Here is a 17,985-nt window from a genome sequence, read left to right on the forward strand (position 1 = left end):
TGAATAATATAATAGATTTTGAATTACATCTTCTTTTATACATGTAGTAAATAATATTTTAAATACAAATTAATCATTCATTTAAAATTATTTTCTTACAGTATTTATTAGGATAACATTTATTTGTAATTCACGTTTTTCGCAAATTCAAAATTGACGATATCGTTATAATTCACTATACCAGTGGAACCACCTGGCAATGCCAAAACTTCTGAGTTGCCAGCAGTCAAATAATAAACGGAATTTCCAGAAATCGATGCTGTCCCTCCTGTAGGATGTGGTTGATGAATGGATTATGCTCCTTCTAATGGAGAAGCCTTGTTGGTTGAACCCAGCCTGTCTTAATTAATAGAGGTATTTAACGAGCTGCTTTATTCTTGAAAAATACGGAATTAAGTCGATTATAAAAAACAAAAACTCCGCTAATAATGTGTGAAACCTTTATTCACATTACGTCATTTTTATTACCATCTGTACAAAATATACAATATGTAATGAGGTACATTATTATTTATTGTTTTTATATATCCAGAAGCCAGCAACTTGGCTCTCCCAGCTTTCTGTATGGTTACTTAGGTGCTATTCGTAAAGAGGTCTTGGGGCCATCTCCGTTTCAATCGCCTTATTGGGTTGTAGGGATGGTTAATGTTGGAATGTATCGGGCTAATGTGTTATGATGTGATGCTAGTTTTTCATTTAATGTGGAACATTTGATGGAATTAACTGTTTTCAAGGAAGGGTATTGTTTGTGTAGGGAGCGTTGACGATGGTTCTGAAGACATTGGATGTTGGAAGATTTAGCGGCCCTATGATTTTAATCTGTATTTCCAAATCGGTTTCAGTAGTGTGAAGTGTTAGTTTATGTTTTGTTGATACGTGTCCCTTTTAGTTCAGGTATCATTCGAAGTTAGTCGGAAGTCGAGATAGAACCAAATGTAACGTACACAGTCAGTTTGTGCGATGGGAGTATTATTGAGAAATATTGTCTGATGGGTTTTGTTTCCTAGGGTAAAAGTAATAGAGTGAATTTGCTCCATTCTGCTAATCGCAGCACCTGTTCCTGAGCTACTCCACTGTGGGATCAGAATCAGAGCATAGCTCAGCTGTGCCATCGGCAAAGAAAGATTGGATAGTATCGTATGCAGTCGAAATATTTAAGGTAAAGATGAGGTACGAAATTGGTCCGAGCACCCTGCCCTGTGGTACAACCACTACCAGAAGGCAATTATTCGAAGTAGTCCAATCCTTGCCGAATTCGGAAGAATCGTTCTGTTAGGTAAGAGCGAAGGATTCGGTAAAAGGTATTTGGACGGACCCGTTTTAATTTGTTCAGAAGACTCTCATGCCACACGCGATCAAACCCTTCTGTCATGTCGAGAAAGGCCCGCATACAGTATTGTTTAAGCTCAATGTATGAGAATTAACGCCCACAACTCGATTTTATGTATTGTAGTAAATGTTAGTGTTGAGCTTTCAGAAAAAACTATGGTGGTGTGATTATTTAGAATATTTATTTTTAATAAAAGGTTAAAATTAGAGCAATTCTTGTCATACAGGTCGACTTAACGTCTAAAGCAGTTGGGATAGCGAGGGGCAATAATCACTCTACAATACTTTTTTCATGTTAGTACCAATTGAAATAGCATGGGTTGTGCCGTGTATTCGAACACAGAAACATAAGAGTGACAAATACAACGTTATAACTATTCAGTCACAAGTAACTGGCTGGAATTTTCTGTTCTATTTTGTGAGCAATATTGTGTATAATATCATAAAATGCAATATCTTATAGTTTTGTAAAAAACCAGCACATCAGAAACCTATTCCCATTGTTTGAAATTCTCCCTTATTTTTATTATTTCTGCCGATTTAATGCACAAAACAACGTCTTTTTCAAATACAATAAAAGTATACCTAATGTAAACGAAAAATGTACACTTATAAGTTAATAGAATGTTTTATATTATATTCATATTTTAATTTTAAAAATAAAACGGATTCTTGTTTGAATTTCATTATTAAAAAAATCATAATTTGAATAACAATTGTGTTTTAACCGCAAGAAAAAATTATAGGAAGTTACAAATGCATTGTAAATTAAGGGAATAAAAACAATCCACAGAATCCAACTTTTATCAATTTATTATGATTGTAATAAGAAAAGTTCGTTATAGTTGAAATCAATCTCGCAGTTTGTACAAATATATAGATTACATTTCCCAGTTCTATTGAATTTATCAATTTGAAATCACGTGGTATTCTTCAACCTGAGTGAAATAAAAGTTAAATGAAGTTTCCAATGGAAAATGTTGTAATTCAGGACAGGGTACATTTTACTAAAGCTCTCAGAAACGCACGGAACGTCTTTATTTTTTGGGTGAAATAAATTTCAGTTTATCCGTCGCATTAAAAACATAAATCTTTAGCATAGGTTATAAATTACATTAAATGTTATAATGGATTTGTCATAAGATTTGTAAATATTTTTCAATTAAGTTTAATTTATATTTTAACCACATTACTCGCCTCGACCAGTGATTTTCATCTAATTGCCATTTTTTGCCACTGATTGAAATACTTTTACTTACAACTATACTGAAAATATGAAGCATGTAGGAAATCTTGTACTTGAAATCTGGCCATTACCGATCATCTTGGTCCGCATATACTCGCTTTGTCGTTCTGTCAGACGCGTTTCGCCATTTCAAGATCTTCATGTGGATATGACCTTGGTTAGAGCGCAACCTGAAGAGGAACCTTTTCTGTGCTGCCAATGTTCTGCACCAATTTGTACAGACCGGAATAGCCATCGGGCTAGGTGCTTTATTTATGATGCCCTTCATAAATTAAAGCAGGTTCGTTCACAGGCAAAATATTTCGACTAAATTACAGGTCCATCACTTGAGTGGAACAAACACACAGGAATGAATGTAATTGGATTGAAATATTAAATTTGGCTGTTTCATATTATTTTAGTTTGCCTATCCTCAACGGTCATTCGGTGGACGGCGTTTCAGTTTCTCACATTCATCAGTAAGAGAACACCGACACACTTCTTTCAATTTTTAGGACGATCTAAACAAAAGAACACACCAAAATACAATTCAACTGTCTTACACGTATGAGGATTCCGTTCTATATTAATCTGTAAATTTCAAGTTTTCACTGATGGGAAATATATTAAATACTTGGCCTATCATAACATGTCTGTATATTATTATAGCATCTACCGATTTGAGATGTCTAAGGACATTGGAATTCAGTGGTTGTCCATTATTAAAAAGTAACCGCACAAACTAAATGTATGAGCAAATCGAGATTTTATGATAAAGTAATCGAACCTCAGCCAGATGGTTAGTTGTTTTCCGATGAAGGTGGTCCGCAGAGGAAAATGTCCTTCTAATTGCGCCCTTTTCTTCCTTCAAAAGTCCGAGATTTAGATAGTGTTTCAACTCGATGAGTTCTCGTTCCAGTCGATCAGACAGCAAACACCCATGCATTTTGGCACATTATTTCTAATCTCTTTTAATTTTTCTCCAGCCGAAAAATTTTACTTTATTGTTGATAGTTTTGACGCAGACGTACTTATTTGACTTCGTAAGATTGTGAATCGGAATTAAAAAGTACAAATGCATCAACAAAAAGTTGTATTTTCCCCCTGTACAAATTCCTTCTTGAATATTTATTGTGGGTGCCCTTAGACTCGAATACTTATCCCAATTTACTATGCTGAGGCCGTGGGACAAATGTGTTCAGACTCTGAGGTAAACCTTGGCCATTTATCGTCGACTTCCTAGCCCTTAACCTTCTCATTCTTCCACTCCCAGTTCGGCCCTGTCATTACTGACTGAGAATAATGTTTATTAAATTAATTTCTTTTTAAATACCAAATTTATAAAGAATGCGTAGTGTTTATGTGTAAGCATCGATTAATTTGAATATTCAAAGAAACGGATTGAAATCTTTATTGGTATATAAAATAGTTATTCAGAAATCGTGAGATGCGGTCTGGGGGCCTGGGAAAGAAGGCTCTGAAGATGATCTCAAGAAAGAACGAAACGTTGGCACGATAAAGAAAATGTTTTTCTGAAACATACGTCACACCAGACCGCATCTCACGATTTCTGAATAATTATCGATTAACGGTCACTAATCACCACACATATAAAATAATTTTTTTTATCCCGTCCATGCGATTAAAAAAAAAACATATTGCGATGCTTTTCTTTTTCTAATGCAAACGTTTTCTTTCAGTTTGATTTTTAGACACATAATGAAATCAAAAGTCTCGTTGTCAAGTGATAATAAGAGCAGATTTTGTATGTGAAGAAGATAGCGTTTTTATATTATTGAAAAAACATTGGTGAGATTAAAGAAATGTAGACGTTGAGTTATTGAAACATAGTTAATTTCAAATAATTATAATTAATTTAATTAGAACTACAAGAAGTTTCTTCACCATATCAATATGCCTAAAATCCTAAGCTGTACATAGGCCTTAAGCAATTAAAATTTGAGAAATCTGTTCTTAAAGACCTCGAACTTTCCTCTTTGCTTAATTTGCTCTAATGATGTGTTCTGCTTGGTAAATAATTATTTTGGACATAAGTATTTATTAATATATGTTCGCGTAATACAGAAATAAAAGATAAGAAGGGTATACAGGCAAACTAAATAATTTTAAAAATTTAGTTAGTTAAATAATAAAAAAGTTATTTTTATTTATCATTAATGAAATATAACAAATTAAAATGTACGTTTCAACACTTAAAGTTTTTATCTTTGGTTTTTTATGATTTTAATTTTCAAGACATACATTCGCTGACGATACAGCGATTCTTACCCGTAATCCGGACCCTTCAGAACACTTAACACTTACAACAACACCTAAATGAATTAACAGTATGGTTCACAAAGTGGACAATGATTATTCAGAAATCGTGAGATGCGGTCTGGTGTAATGTAGGTTCCAGTGAGATAATGCTGTTTTATGTATATATACGTTGGATTTTGAAGGGGTGGGGAGGGAAGTCAGTATATAAAGACATTTTTGTATAAGGAGTCGGCGACTTTGAAGTGAAAAGAGCCGACGAAAGGAAAAAATCTTTGGTAATAGTTCGGCCAGATTATCCTTTCAGGATTATATAAACGGGGATAAATAGAAAAAGGAAAGCTAAATTGTTGAAAAATTAGACTATGTAAAAATGTTTGATGTGCGGAATGTGATGAATGTTTTATATGTTATATTATACGTTTTGTGTGATGTGATGATATATGTATGTTATAGATATTGAATTTGATTAATGATATTGGCGTAGCTGCTGCGACTGAGTGTACATGTGTCTGTTCTGTAAATAATGCTGTGTTTATCTCGGTGGAGAATGTGGAGAATGAAGCTAAACCTAAGGAAAAGCGTACAGATAAATTTTAAGTAAAAATATCTGTCCTGCACTGAGTATAAATGGAATCCCACTGCCTACCAATTGTGCGTTATCTTAATCTTGACTTTTCATGGATAAACGACTTTACTTGTAATTCCGACACAAGACTGAAAAGACAGCAAACAAACGGACGTTATAAATTATTAAAAAGACTGATTCACGATCAAAATTAGACAGTGAAAATAAATTTTTAATTTACAATTTAGACCTCTCTGGGGGTACGGTTGTGAAGTATGGGTTTCAGCCAAGGATTCCAATTCCCAAAGTCTCCAATCAATCCAATCTACAATTCTCCGTCAAATTAGAAATGCTCCTTTTTACGTGTCAAATTACGCTACTCATAACATCCCGTCTGTACATGAACTCATTAAAAACCGCTATAAAAAATTTCATCCATCACTGGACACCTACAACAATCTATTTGTACGACATTTATCACTTCCAACTTTACCTGAAAATCCATCAAGACGATTAAAGTGTAAGTGGACCCGAGATCCTCCCATTGAGTAAAAATTGAGCAAGATATCAGTGGGAAAACGTGATGCCACTGTACAACTTCTCCTACAAGAGGGTCAACTGACAAATTCAACATATATGAACATATTTACTTAATACAATATTTGTAGTTGTAAATATCAAATAAATGTACTTAAAAAAAGCAATATTTTTTTTTACAAAAAAATTATGAATTTTTGCGACGTAGTGTGCCATTTTGGAACTGATAGTTGTTAATATTGTACTCAGCAAGGGAGGCTATGGACGGGGGATTACCAACTTTAATGAAACTTTTTTTGTAGTAATCCTAGGTCGAAAAATATTAGACTCTTGTCCGAAAGTTCCGAACGAAAGACAGAAACCAGGCACTCTTATTTTTGTTGTACAACGTACTTATTTTAATGTAAACCAAATTAAACGAGATTAGAAATTCATGATTTTTAATCAAAATTTATTTTGTTATAATACTTTGAAAGAAAATTCACCAAAATCATTTAGTGATAGATTTAAAATTAACTGACAGTTGATCACCTGGTTTTTGCTCTTAATACCGCAAATAACTTCCTCTGGCCTCACGGAGGGCCTTAAGTCTCCTAGGCATCGAGTAAGTAAGCGATCAATTTCGTCTTGTGAAACAGAATCCCATTCTCAACAAGAGCGGTTTGAAGCTGTTTAACGCATGTTGGAGGCAGCGAACGATGTCTAACCCGTCTCTTTACCGCGTACCTTAAGTGTTCTATAGAATTCATAACAGGTGAACGTGCTGGCCAATTCATTGTGGTAATCCCTATATCCACCAAGTAAAGGGTGACAACTCGAGCTACATGCGGTCGGGCATTATGCATTAACACGAAGCTGTCCCCATTAAATGGAGCGAATGGAACCACTATGTAATAATCAGTTCGATAACGGGCTTGGACGTTGATCACTCCATACCATAAATTGCTGTGGCTCACGGTTGCACATGAAGTCTCTTCGTCTTCTCCACATACTGTCCTGGTCACCTTATTGCCACAAACCAAACCGTTTTTCATCTGTGAAGAGAATATGCCTCCCCCCATTGTTCAAGTGTCAAAGCGAGATGATTTGCGAATAGTTGCCATTCTACTCGATACCCCTCTAGAAGTAGGGGAATATCCTGTTGCGGGACATCTAGAGACAAGGCTGTTCTCTCGAAGCTTTCTGATGACTGTTTGTTGGGGGGAAGGGTTTTCGTTAATTTGAAATACCGATTTTCTTACCAAATATCCCACTGGTTCAATGTGGGAATTAATTTTCCAGATCTCAATTAATTTCAGAGAAGATGAATAAATTAAATATATATTGTTATTAAATTGAAGATAGTTTTGCATAATATTTAACTCTCCTTTCCCCTTTTAATTTTGAATAAATTTTAATTTTGAATAAATGAAAAATACCTAAAATTTGAATAGATGGCATGCACACATGTATACGGGTAAAACTATAAATAATATGGTTTTTTACTTATATAAAGAATATATTGTTATTATAAAATAAATGTATTCTTACTTGATTTAAAAACATAAAACAAGATCAGATAAAATTAAAATAAACCTTTTTCTATTGATTTGCATTGAATTTTCTATTGATCTATATATAAATTAAAATAAAACAACTTCTTGAATTACGATCATTTGACCAGATCGTGGTATTCGATTGACCAGATTGAAACAAAATGAAAATTATTAAATTTTAATGAAAAGAAATGAATGAAAATTGACTATAATAATATTACTCATTAAAGACGTACACGTTAACTATGAATTAAATTAACTTAACGAATAAACTTGCATGCAATAAAATAATAATAATAAAATAAAGTAAAGTTAAGGATGAAGTGAAATGGCGAAGCAGGTATGAAAATTGAAGAGGAAAGTCGCAAATGATGAAGAAACCACAGATGATGATGAAGCGAAGATGATGAAGAAGCCACAGATGATGAAGAAAAAAATAAAGATGAGATGAAGAAGATCAAAAGAAAATAAAGCCTGGTGACGTCACGGTATAAACCGTAGTTTCCCCGATCTTTTCGGCGGTGGTCCCTGATTGTATAGGGATCGACAATGGGACGTGACGAAATCGATATAGCAATGGATAGGCCGATGTACGGGAAATAGATGTTCTGTATTTCAAAGTTGCGCAAAGTCTGCTTCTCGACGTCTCATTCTGGATCAAGGTCCGCGATAACGGCTAATCCTTTCTTGTTTTGTCCGCTTAATCCGTTATCGATCGCGTAATCAACAATTATTTGAACAAAATTAAAGATTTATCTCCGATACATGTGTAAAATAATAATAAACTTAATGCATGCAAACATAAATCAAACATAAAAATATAATTAAGAGTGAGAAAAAAAGGGGGGAGTAGACTTCGTAATTTACGATAAAATATAAAAGAAAAAATGCGCCTTAACACTGTTTTTGAGCTTACCCCTACATTACGGACCGTTTGGAATGGACTTATCAAGGAAGAGGTTAAATGACGGTTCCGTAGTGCAGGAAGAGCAATGAAACGATTGTCTTTAGTATTCGTCCATAGCGGTAGACCAATACCGTTTGATCGAGAATTCTGGAGGCCATAAGCCGCTGTTGATCATAGTGGATGATAGAGGGAATTGGGCTATGTAACTGAAACTAAGTCCGTCGTTGGCTAAAGCATCTGCCTGGGCGAGATCCATGCTTTTAAGCAAATTAAATTAATAAATAATTTTTTTACTCAAAGTTACTTTCTCACCAAAGAAAAGAATTTAAAAAAAACTTACTCGACAAGTTGGCGCTGGAAAGAATGAAAGTGAACGGATTTTCTATATTTTATTCTTGCAGTGTACCAGTGTAACCTAGCAGGACTTTTTACTGAATTTTTGTTTTTAAAAATTGTCTATTAATCTTTGTCGTTCTGGAAAAATAACACACAAAAGCTATGAATCTTCCTTGTAGCACATTGCCTGATAAATTTCTGTCGTTCAAGTTTATTCGTATTATTCTTTCAAACCCAATAACACATTTAACACGTTAATTGTATTGGATGACTACCCTACATTAACGTTGTTCTTGTAGATTATGGTGCCTATATAGGATTAAACTCACATAAATTTTGATTGGCAAAAATTATTGATTCACTATTTTTTAAAAACCCTTAGCTACTACATCTCGTAAAAACATACTAACGTAAAGTAAAACAAAAAAATGGTTGTAATACAAAAAATAGATTTTGAGAAAATGATGGCGAAAAATTGCAACTTTTCGGCCTCTTTTTGAACATCTAAATGACCTTGAAATATTCCTGCGTGTTACCAGAAAGAACTGACTATTGGAAAAGAAATGCGTATACAAATCTAAATTCATCGAGTAGAAATGAAGTTAAAAAAAACTTTGTGATTGATAAAAAAATTGGAATTTGAAAAAGTTTGAATATATATGTATATTGTATATACACGTATATATATATATATATACATATATATACATACAATATATATATATATATATATACATCTTCCGGCGTCCAGGGATATATATAAACTTCATTCCCAAGGAGGTTTAATGTTTAATTTTCTATTAACAAATAAATAGTAGAACAATAAAACTCATTTATTGAAAATGACAGAACTTCGGTAATAAAAAAAGATAATAATTGACTTTGAACCTGTTATACTGGATTATCTGAACTATAACTTAATTATTTTCTCTGACATCATAGTTTACAAATTCTCACAAACACATTAGATTTTTATTTTATAACATGCGAATTTTAAAACATGTCGTCATTACCTAATTAGTCGCGAGAATTCATATGTAATTTTAAGCAAGCCTGGAAATGCTAAGCTGAGTTTTCCAGGTGGGAAAACAGAATGGCGTCTGAATAATTTCCAAGGATAAAACGTTCTTCCTTCCCTTTAAAAATGAACGTTCTCAGGTTTTTCCTGACTTGTAAATTTTCAATTGGCAAATCACCGTCCGCTGCTCGCCAGACCGAACCGTACATTTTTAATTGCCCTCGTGTGGATAATTCCCAGGGGATTGTCCCTCGTCGCCGGTATTATTTCAACAGAAAGTTTATTTCTGGATTAACCGGCCCGATTGATTTTTCCTTCGGCCATCCGGATAATCTATTTTCGGAATTAAAAATATCCGCGATGATACACCGATATAAATTTCGTGGAAGTATAACATTTCGATGGGCTACAACAATTCTCGCTCGGGGGAATTTTCCATCACGTTACATCAATTTTAATGACAGATTTATAATTAATATTTGATTAATTAATTGACTAATAACCGGTACATAAAAATAAGTAAAATTTAACTGTTGAACCAATACGCCGCTCCTTTCACAACTTGAGCTCTCGTGACTTCCGCACAAATTTAATATAAAATTTTGGTCAACACTGAAGACGAAACGCGTCCGATAACCATCCCAGGAAGCATAAGCAGGCCAGGATGATCTGAAACGACGAAATTGATTGAAGGGTTCTTCACCCTGTATACCACTCTAATCTAATTTTACTGCTGAATTTTGACTCGCTTACCATAATGTAAAATTCAATTTTTATCGCCCCAGCCTCTTTTAAACTTTTTTAAACAATCAAAATTGTGTGGTGATTAGTGACCGTTAGTCGATGATTATTCAGAAATCGTGAGATGCGGTCTGGTGTGATGTAGGTTTCAGAAAAACATTTTCTTTATCGCGTCAACGTTTCGATCTTTATTGAGATCAGCTTCAGGGCCTGGGATTTACAAGCATTGGTTGAATTAACAAAAACATGTAGGATGTGGAAAAAAGTGAATTTATACAATGCAAAAAATATTTTTTTATATTCAATCAAAGTATTTCTACTCACGAAAAAAACAGACATTCTGAGTGAGTAGAAATACTTTGATTGAATATAAAAAAATATTTTTTGCATTGTATAAATTCACTTTTTTCCACATCCTACATGTTTTTGTTAATTCAACCAATGTTTGAAAATCCCAGGCCCTGAAGATGATATCAATAAAGACCGAAACGTTGGCACGATAAAGAAAATGTTTTTCTGAAACCTACATCACACCGACCGCATCTCACGATTCTGAATAATAATCTAAATTGTTCTAAAACAAAATTATTTCATTTATTACAATTAAAAATAAATATAATATATAAATTATTATTAATAATGCGGAGCACTGTAATGTAGTGAGTTTTTTAACCTGTATTTTTTTTTGGCCAAAGTTCGAATATGAGAAAATAGTGCTTAAGCAGGATTAGAAAGGTCCAAGTTACAAAGCCGGGATTTGATCCATGGACTAAGTTAAATGGGCTTTTCCATCTTTCTCCTATTCTAGGAAATGTTTAATAAAATATACTGAATAAAAGGTAAACCAAAGCCTTGATAGAAATATCCATGCGCAGGTTTATTTGACCTTACTCCCAGTATTGAAAAAATAAAGATAGTTAATCAAATCTGACAGATTTACAATAAAAATAGTTGCATCTCTTTGGATTGTGATAATCAAATTAATTTTTTTTTTAGTAAAGGTCGTTCTGCCGTATTTATAATTCATTAGAGTTCGTGGTCCGATTGACCGAATAACGTTTTTCAAATAATTAATCGTTACATAAGGCATTGGTTGAGATAAAAAAGTCAGTGTCACTAGCGGGATTCGAACCCACGACCCTCGGCTAAAGCCGTATTTAAGCGAGGGTCGTGGGTCCGACCGAATCCCGCTCGTGACCCTGACTTTTTATCTCAATCAATATCTTACATAAAGATTAATTAATTGAAAAAACTTATTTTTCATTTTTTGTAGCTGTAAACATAATTTTTTTTGGTAAATTAAACAATACAAAAGATGTTGGTAATTTAACCTGATTTCAAATAATAATGCGAGTGACTGTCACGGTTTTGTGTCAAACAAAAGACAAGGCGGCTCATGTTACAAATAACAGCGTTATTGATTAAATTAAATTATTTTTTACTCAATCTCGGCATAATATCGTTATATTTTATAATAAAAATGGATTTGTAAACTCCTCCGCCATTACGTAAAATTGGTGGAAAAGGCGCGCACAATAGCCAGGGTAATATTTCGCCATCTCCAAAGCGGATATTGCTGCCTAAATATCCGCTGTTGAAAATTCTGAGGCAATTGCGCCCCAGGCGAGGAGTTCATTATAGTCGTAACGTTATCCCTGTTTTATATTATTTAAACTGTACAGAAAGTCATCTCTCCATTATTATTATAAGTGCGAAGTGGGCCTTTCGAGCCTGTCTGCCGGACCACTTTTTCTCTGTTGGCTTTTCTCTCTGAATTGAAACAATCAAGGGAGAAAACTTGACTCCATATTCTCTTTATTTTAACCACAGTAACTATAGAGTGAAAGCCGGGGCGGATGCCTGAAAAAAAGCAATTTTGTTGGTCGAGCAACAATCGCTAGTCGCAATAAGCTGGCAGCTTGTGAGTTGTGACTTTACTACCGATTAGTCGGCAAAAAGCTCGTTTTATTTTCTCGCAATTCAGCGCTAAATGTGAACCTCGTTATAAGTTTAAAAGCTCCATCTTAGCAGCTTATCAACAAACATATAATTATTTAAAGAAATCTGCCTATCTCTGTAGACGTATTAAGTTCTTTATGTCGAAAATTATTAAGACAATACGCTGCACTAATTCTGCGTAAACTAAGCTTAAGTACGATTAAGTTACGAAGAAGAAAATAAGACTGCGCTATTAAAAGCATTTCTAATAACTGCGTGGATCATGTTTAGTACTCTGAGATTCGCTTGCCATGAGTTTAGAATATACCCACCCACTTTAGCCTGCTTCCAGACGTTTTAGGAAGCTGAAGATCTCGTTGATGGGATGTAATTAGATAGATCCTGCAAACATACTCAGATGAGAGTATGACCCACGTCATTGAGTTCTGGTACTATTGGATTATGATTGTGATGTTAAAAGAAAAATGTAGTTTGGTCTTATGGTAACTATGTTGATCTCCTCAGAAAAAAAGGTTTAAACAAGAAAAGAAAAACAAATTTTAAATAAAAGTTAATCCTTCTAATTAAAAAAAAATAGAAAACATATATACATTAATTAACAAACAATAAAAATTATGATACAGGACTCTACTCACAATCCACACTCAGCTGAGATATGAAATATTACTTTTTAAATTTAGGAGGGACTAAAAATCGAAAGCCCGTCTTCACGTGGTCGCCCCTAGAGCGAAGAGAGCGAAAAATCCTTTTTTCATCCGAGAGGTTTTTTTCCCCGCGAAAACTCTGATCTTTTTGTGGCGCCCTTTTCCAAAAATCTCCAATATATATATATATATATATACATATATGTTATAGTCTATACCGTCACTCTGGTTTGCCTATCGCTTTTTGTGTTCTTCAGCTAGTTTCAACATTTCCTTATCTTGAGTGGTTGGTTATTCAAAGTTGCTTTTGTAGTTATGTGAATGGTGTGTTAATGTTAGCATTGTTTGTCTCTTTAAATCTGTTGTGTTTTTGTATTTCAAGGTTTTCAAGTATGCCCATTTTTAGTCATTTCGGTACGTTATTTTACGAAGTTAAATAAATCAGTTTATTATTGTAGCTTTACATACTTTTTATGTTGAAAATCGTTAAAAAATACGCTTATTGTTTTATCAACCGTCATAAATTTGCACAAAAATTAGTATATATACACTGGGAAAACTAAACACAAAAAAGGAATAACAACATGAAAACCGAGTTCGATAAATATCTATTGCCATAATTCTGCACAACATACGCTAATGTACGACTGAACGATGAATAAGAAACTAAGAATGTCATATTAAAAGGATTTCGTTGGATCACCTTTGGTAGACTGATAATTGCACATGATGAGGGGTGATCCACTCGAAGTACCTTCCCGCTGTATGAGATTCCCAGGAAGCGGAAACTGCCAAAAAATACTTAGATTAGGCCATGACCCACTTCGTTGAGTTGTAGTGCTGCGCTAATGATGATGATGTTTTTGAAAAAAGATGGCAGTCAATTCCAATCACTATGTTCTGTCTGCACTTGCTTTTTTGGTCTGTCAGGCGAGTGTAAACATTTCACTCCTGCAGTAGTTAGTTTGTTGGTTTTGTACTAACTCAAGTCCCTTTTATACGTACGTGAAAGGTGTGCCAGTGCCGGATTAAGCCTGGATTTTTCAGTATTTTCTCCAGTCTGTTATTGAGATCGTTGAGATAGTCGTGATTGTTTAATTGTGTGTTCATAAGTTTCTTTTTCTTGAATGTGTTTTCTTTCTATATGTCATGATATTGTATGTCTATTTTTCGTCTGGTAAATCGTAAAGGAATTTCCGTAACGATCCGTAGTGTTTTTGATGGAGTGTATTGCATAATTTGACTTACCGCCATTGTCCCTAGGTGATGAACCTTAAGAAGAAATTCCTGACAAAAAAATTAATACTAATAAACTAGGGATTCGGTGCAAATATGTAAAGCCAAGATGGTTTGGTATAATATTCAATTATAGATAAATAAGGTTATTTATTTCAAAACTTATAAGACAATTTCTCCTGAAATTTTTCTTTAGTTACATCCATTTAACATAGTGTTTTAAAGCGTGCGAATTATAACTAACGTTCATAATATTTATTATTATTTTCTGATGATGATATCTAGTATAGACGTAAGAAGAAGATCATAATTTGAACTTAATTTATTCTTACGACATATACCAATCATTGTAGTTGAAGAATGTTTATAGAGTCTCCTTTAAAGTTTCTAAAAATTTTCTAGGCCAGCTGTGCCCGATGAGCTTTATGAGGTTGATAAATCAAAACTGCCAATAACTAAATTTATTTATTAACTCATTTCGGTCACTCACACATCGGGTGGCTATCTTCGCATACGATTTCCCCCCTCATGATCCTTGCTGTTGAGCAGCCGATGCACTTGCCGCATTTGCACGTCATGCCGATGCCGCATTTGCCTAGGTGGTTCGCCCTGCCACCACACCTTTCACCAGGCCCCGCGCCGCACACGTACCTGCCGCAGGCATCTTTGACAACCCCGTCTAGACAGTCGGTCGGCTCGACGTCGCATTCTTCGCCATTGCAAGGGATACACAGGCTGAACAGTCCGGACGCCTCCCAAGCCATCAGCAGGACGGAGAAGATGATCAAGAAGCGGAACAGCATTGTCGAAGAGAGACTGACTGAAAGGAGAGACCTCTCGGACCTTTTATATACACTGCCGTCGCGCTTACAGCTAATCCGAGGCGATCGGCTGTGAGAACTCATTTCGCCCCCAATCGAATTAATTCACAATTTCTATTTTTACTCCAAGAAATTGGTAAGAAAAAAACCACTTCTTATCCTGAGCAATGCTGTTCCAATTAACCCAGTCTTGACTGGTAATTGAACGTTAAAAAAAATCTACTGATTCACTTCTATGAATTCCTGATTAACTTTTTTACCATTCATCATTTGGTAACAATTAAACAAGTTATCCATAAATGAATACAGTATTATTTTTTTTTAAACTGATTAAACAGGCATATAAGTTTATAAACTGAAAATGATTTGTGTGATGCATTCAAAACCAGTATTATAAAAATTATATGAAAATATTGGTAGCAAAACTGCAAAGCAAGCTGGAATTTAATACCGAATTAGGATGCACATTAACAAAAATATTACAAAAACTAGGAAACGAATAAATAAAATTTAAAAAATCAGTTATAGGGACAAATCCCAATCATTAACATGTAATCTTGGCTTTGTCACTTGATTTATAAGTTGCGGATTTGGGATTTATACAGGGTGTTCGGCTACTCGTGTTACAAACTTTGCCAGTAGATTCTACATCCAAAATGGAACCAAAAACTCCTAATTAGCTACGGTCCGAATCTCAACAGTTTTGGAGTTATTCCCCTTTTTCTGATTTTTTTAAGATTTGACGACCTTGCGTCATATAAACAATGATAACTCCAAAACTAAAAGGTTTTGGACAAATCAAACACGTTTTTAGTTCATTCATTCAAAATTTACTTAAGTTTTTATTTATTTTAATCTTTCCACCTTACCAATCAGTCAACCACGGGTTTTTCTTTTCCTTCATCAATTTCTTCATCTTAGAAAAAGTAATTAAAAAAGCAATTACACCGCTAAAAAGGATATTAAATGGAGTACGTGTTCTGAAATTTGCTGGTCTCTAAGTTTGGAAATAGTAGTGTAGAATCACCATAGTAAGTTTTTTAACTTCGAAAAAAGAATTATTTTTCAAAGTTATGGCTACTAAAACCCTTATTTCACCAACGTTTTCAAGTCTAGTATTGATCACATCTTATTAGAAATTTAACTTAGTTTTCAATGGTATCAACGAATGTGTTACAAACCTTTTAATTTTGAGGTTATCATTGTTTATTTGAAGTTTGATCGTGAAATCTTAAAAAATCAGAAAAAAGGGAATAACTCTGAAACTGTTGAGATTCGGGCCATCGTTAATTAGGTCTTTTTGGTTACATTTTGAATGAAGAATCTTTTCGCAAAGTTAGTAATCCGAGTAGCCAAACACCCTGTATAAGCTCAAATCTGCACAAGCACACACATATACAGAGTTGAGCATATCATTTCTCGCAGTCCACTGCCAATTACAGATTTTGTACTTTAGAACTTGCAGGTTTCGAGAATAACCTTTACCGGGTGTTGGCAGTCTGGGGTCAGACCTCCGTTTTATCCGTCCAGCCTCCGAAGATGGGCTGAAAGGGGTACCAACAGCTAAAGCATTTCAGCTCCCAACGCAAACAGTACCAAGATTCGAACCCATTCATACGCTCACTCACTAATAAATACAATCTTTCCAATTTGCATTGCATTCAATATTCCTCCATTACCCATTATAACCATTATATAACAACCTAATTGAGGGTCGATGGGGTACTCGATATTCCGCCTTCGACCAGGCCACATAACACATTCGCGCTCATAAATACATTCACCCTCAACACACTTTTGGACACAAAACTATCATCAAGAATCGGAACAGGGATGTAAGACAAAATTATTAATGGATCTACATTATTAATCTTCTTTCTTCATTTGTTTTCTACAATTGAACAGTTTTATTATAACGAAGGAAGGACGAATCGACCGTCAGGATATCAATAATAAGTTAAAGTTCAGGGATGTTGTCATCAGAAGAAGCAGATTTTGTAACTTACGCCAAGCTCTGGCAGTTACAACATTTGTAACTAATAATTTCAATTCAAGAATATAATTGCCGGTAGAGCCCTTGATGAAGTCTTCAATAAAGGTTGAAAGCTTGGCGTAAGTTACAAAATCTGCTTCTTCTGATGACAGCATCCCAGCACTTTAACTTATTATGTTATCATTCAGAACATTTTCATTATTTGTGAATACCAAGCCATATCACGTGTGCTGTAATCTCGGTATTACAAGTTTATAGTTGATTTTGTGTAAACATTTTGTTTAAACTTTTGCTTATTACGAATAGTTAAAATTCTAAAAATGCCTGAGTGATGTAAATGATTATATTTATAGTTTGGTCTAATAAAGGAAAATGATTGTCAGTGTTGTAAGAGCTAACACGGAAGGTGATTAAGATTAACAATCTGGAGCTATTGATGTTTACTATTAATAAGAATTAATAGAGAATAACCAAAGCAGAAATAGATCAGTTTTCCCACCGATTAAGTACATAAAGTTGACAGGTGATTAACGACAAGTAATCTTTAGTAATTGTAAACAAGTTTTTTTTAAATTATATCAATGTCAAAATTAACATCGATCTAATTGATACTTTTTAATCACTGGCCTAATGAATTTTAAAGTTACTTCAAAGAGAATTTGTCACTAAGGCAAAAATATCTATTAATGCATCCCTTGTCACATTAAGCCGTTAAGCTTGATATTTTATATGTTGAGTATATTCTAAGTATATACCATAGACTCATACTTTAATTTGATTTTTGTTTTTATTTATACAAAAAACAGATACATAATTAAAAAATACAGTACGACATGGATAACAATCCGGGAGTTAACTG

The 17,985-nt window shown here is 34.0% G+C and overlaps 2 protein-coding genes across 2 annotated transcripts in view; one reads left to right on the top strand and one right to left on the bottom strand.

Moving 5' to 3' along the window:
- The window catches only part of LOC106670423 (RNA-binding protein Musashi homolog 2-like), a 393,099-nt gene that overhangs the window by 91,355 nt on the left and 283,759 nt on the right, over nucleotides 1-17,985 (top strand). The window lies entirely within an intron of this gene.
- Nucleotides 14,759-15,146, bottom strand: LOC106670426 (neuroparsin-A-like). The gene has a single exon (XM_014400754.2). It carries the CDS (start codon nucleotides 15,113-15,115, stop codon nucleotides 14,795-14,797), a length of 321 nt encoding a protein of 106 aa, XP_014256240.1. The 5' UTR covers nucleotides 15,116-15,146; the 3' UTR covers nucleotides 14,759-14,794.

The sequence above is a fragment of the Cimex lectularius genome, unplaced genomic scaffold, assembly GCF_000648675.2.
Source record: "Cimex lectularius strain Harlan isolate CLEC.00 unplaced genomic scaffold, Clec_2.1 scaffold103, whole genome shotgun sequence".
In the NCBI taxonomy this organism is placed as follows: Eukaryota; Metazoa; Arthropoda; class Insecta; order Hemiptera; family Cimicidae; genus Cimex; species Cimex lectularius.

What these genes read in the sequence shown, in the direction of transcription:
- LOC106670426 (XM_014400754.2), bottom strand. Translation starts at nt 15,115, where the DNA reads ATGCTGTTCCGCTTCTTGATCATCTTCTCCGTCCTGCTGATGGCTTGG.